Source organism: Cyprinodon variegatus, unplaced genomic scaffold (assembly GCF_000732505.1).
Source record: "Cyprinodon variegatus isolate N-32 unplaced genomic scaffold, C_variegatus-1.0 Scaffold2252, whole genome shotgun sequence".
NCBI lineage: Eukaryota > Metazoa > Chordata > Actinopteri > Cyprinodontiformes > Cyprinodontidae > Cyprinodon > Cyprinodon variegatus.
In genome coordinates, this window is record NW_015152705.1 from 38,204 (window position 1) to 39,257 (window position 1,054).

The 1,054-nt window shown below is 42.4% G+C and overlaps 1 protein-coding gene across 1 annotated transcript in view; it reads left to right on the forward strand.

Moving 5' to 3' along the window:
- The window catches only part of LOC107080725 (germ cell-specific gene 1-like protein), a 26,151-nt gene extending 25,252 nt beyond the window's left edge, over positions 1-899 (forward strand). The window contains exon 4 of the mRNA XM_015368930.1: positions 357-899. Coding sequence (XP_015224416.1) covers positions 357-696 — 340 coding nt within the window. The 3' untranslated portion in view covers positions 697-899. The remainder of the gene's footprint in view (positions 1-356) is intronic.
- Positions 900-1,054: the final 155 nt, after the last annotated feature.

The following is a 1,054-nucleotide window of genomic DNA, read 5'->3' on the forward strand; positions in this document are numbered from 1 at the left end:
CTTTTGTTTGATACAATAATGAAATAAAATTTACTCCATACAGATGCATCTGCACACACTTCAAAATTGCTCAAGATGTGGGACTCACTTCAATGAACACAAGCGTCCGAGAAGACGAGGCCTTTGGCACTTTTTAGACAGAAAATGTATTTGGGGAGAAAGCAGTAAAAGAAGAATTTTCTTTTTCAAAAACGCATTTAATTTTTCTCAGACCGTCTTTGTCTGATTTTAAATTTAGTTTAATTTGAAACATGTAAGGTAAATTTACAAAAGATTTAATCTCTGAAGGTGTGAATGTTCTTGGTCAGTGCCGTATCAGTGTGACTCTCACCTTTACCGTCCTTTTTTTTTACCAGCATGGCGTGGGGTTCCTTCACCTGCTGCATGGCCGCCTCCGTCACCACCCTCAACTCCTACACCAAGACAGTCATCGAGTTTCGACACAAACGCAAGCTGTTTGAGCAGGGGCTGCGTGAGGAGCAGAACTACCTGGACCAGGAAGCCTTCCACTACTTCGGGGACCGCTCCCTCCAGTCCATCTCCAGCACAGTGGAGGTCTACCCTGGACACGGCGCCCCCAGAGCTGGGCCGGGTCCTGGGCCGGGTCCGGGTCAGATGCATGGTAAAATAAGGGGCACGTCAGCCTCCATAGACCATGGGGAGAACACGGACTCTCTGGGGGAGGAGCAGTGCTGAGGACTGGAGACTGACTGTTGACCTCCAGAACTTTTTCCTTGGTTTCCGTTTGCAGGAATCAACAAACTTAACCTGAAGCAAAGTGGGAAAACATGGACTAAAAGATGATGAATGTTTTTGTTTATTTCAATGATGTCAGTCTAAGAAAAAAAAAAAAAACTAAATGGAATGTGAGACGAACTGGGATGGAAAGTAGATTTTGTCCGGCCTTTAAATGTATGTTGTGAAATATTTATTTTGAAAGACTGGTTCACTAAAAAAAAAAAAACTCTAAATAACTTTTTTTTTTTCTTAAAATAAGTGAATTGTTCTTGAATTGAGCAGGTGAGACACTTTGCAAATGGAACAAGACAATATA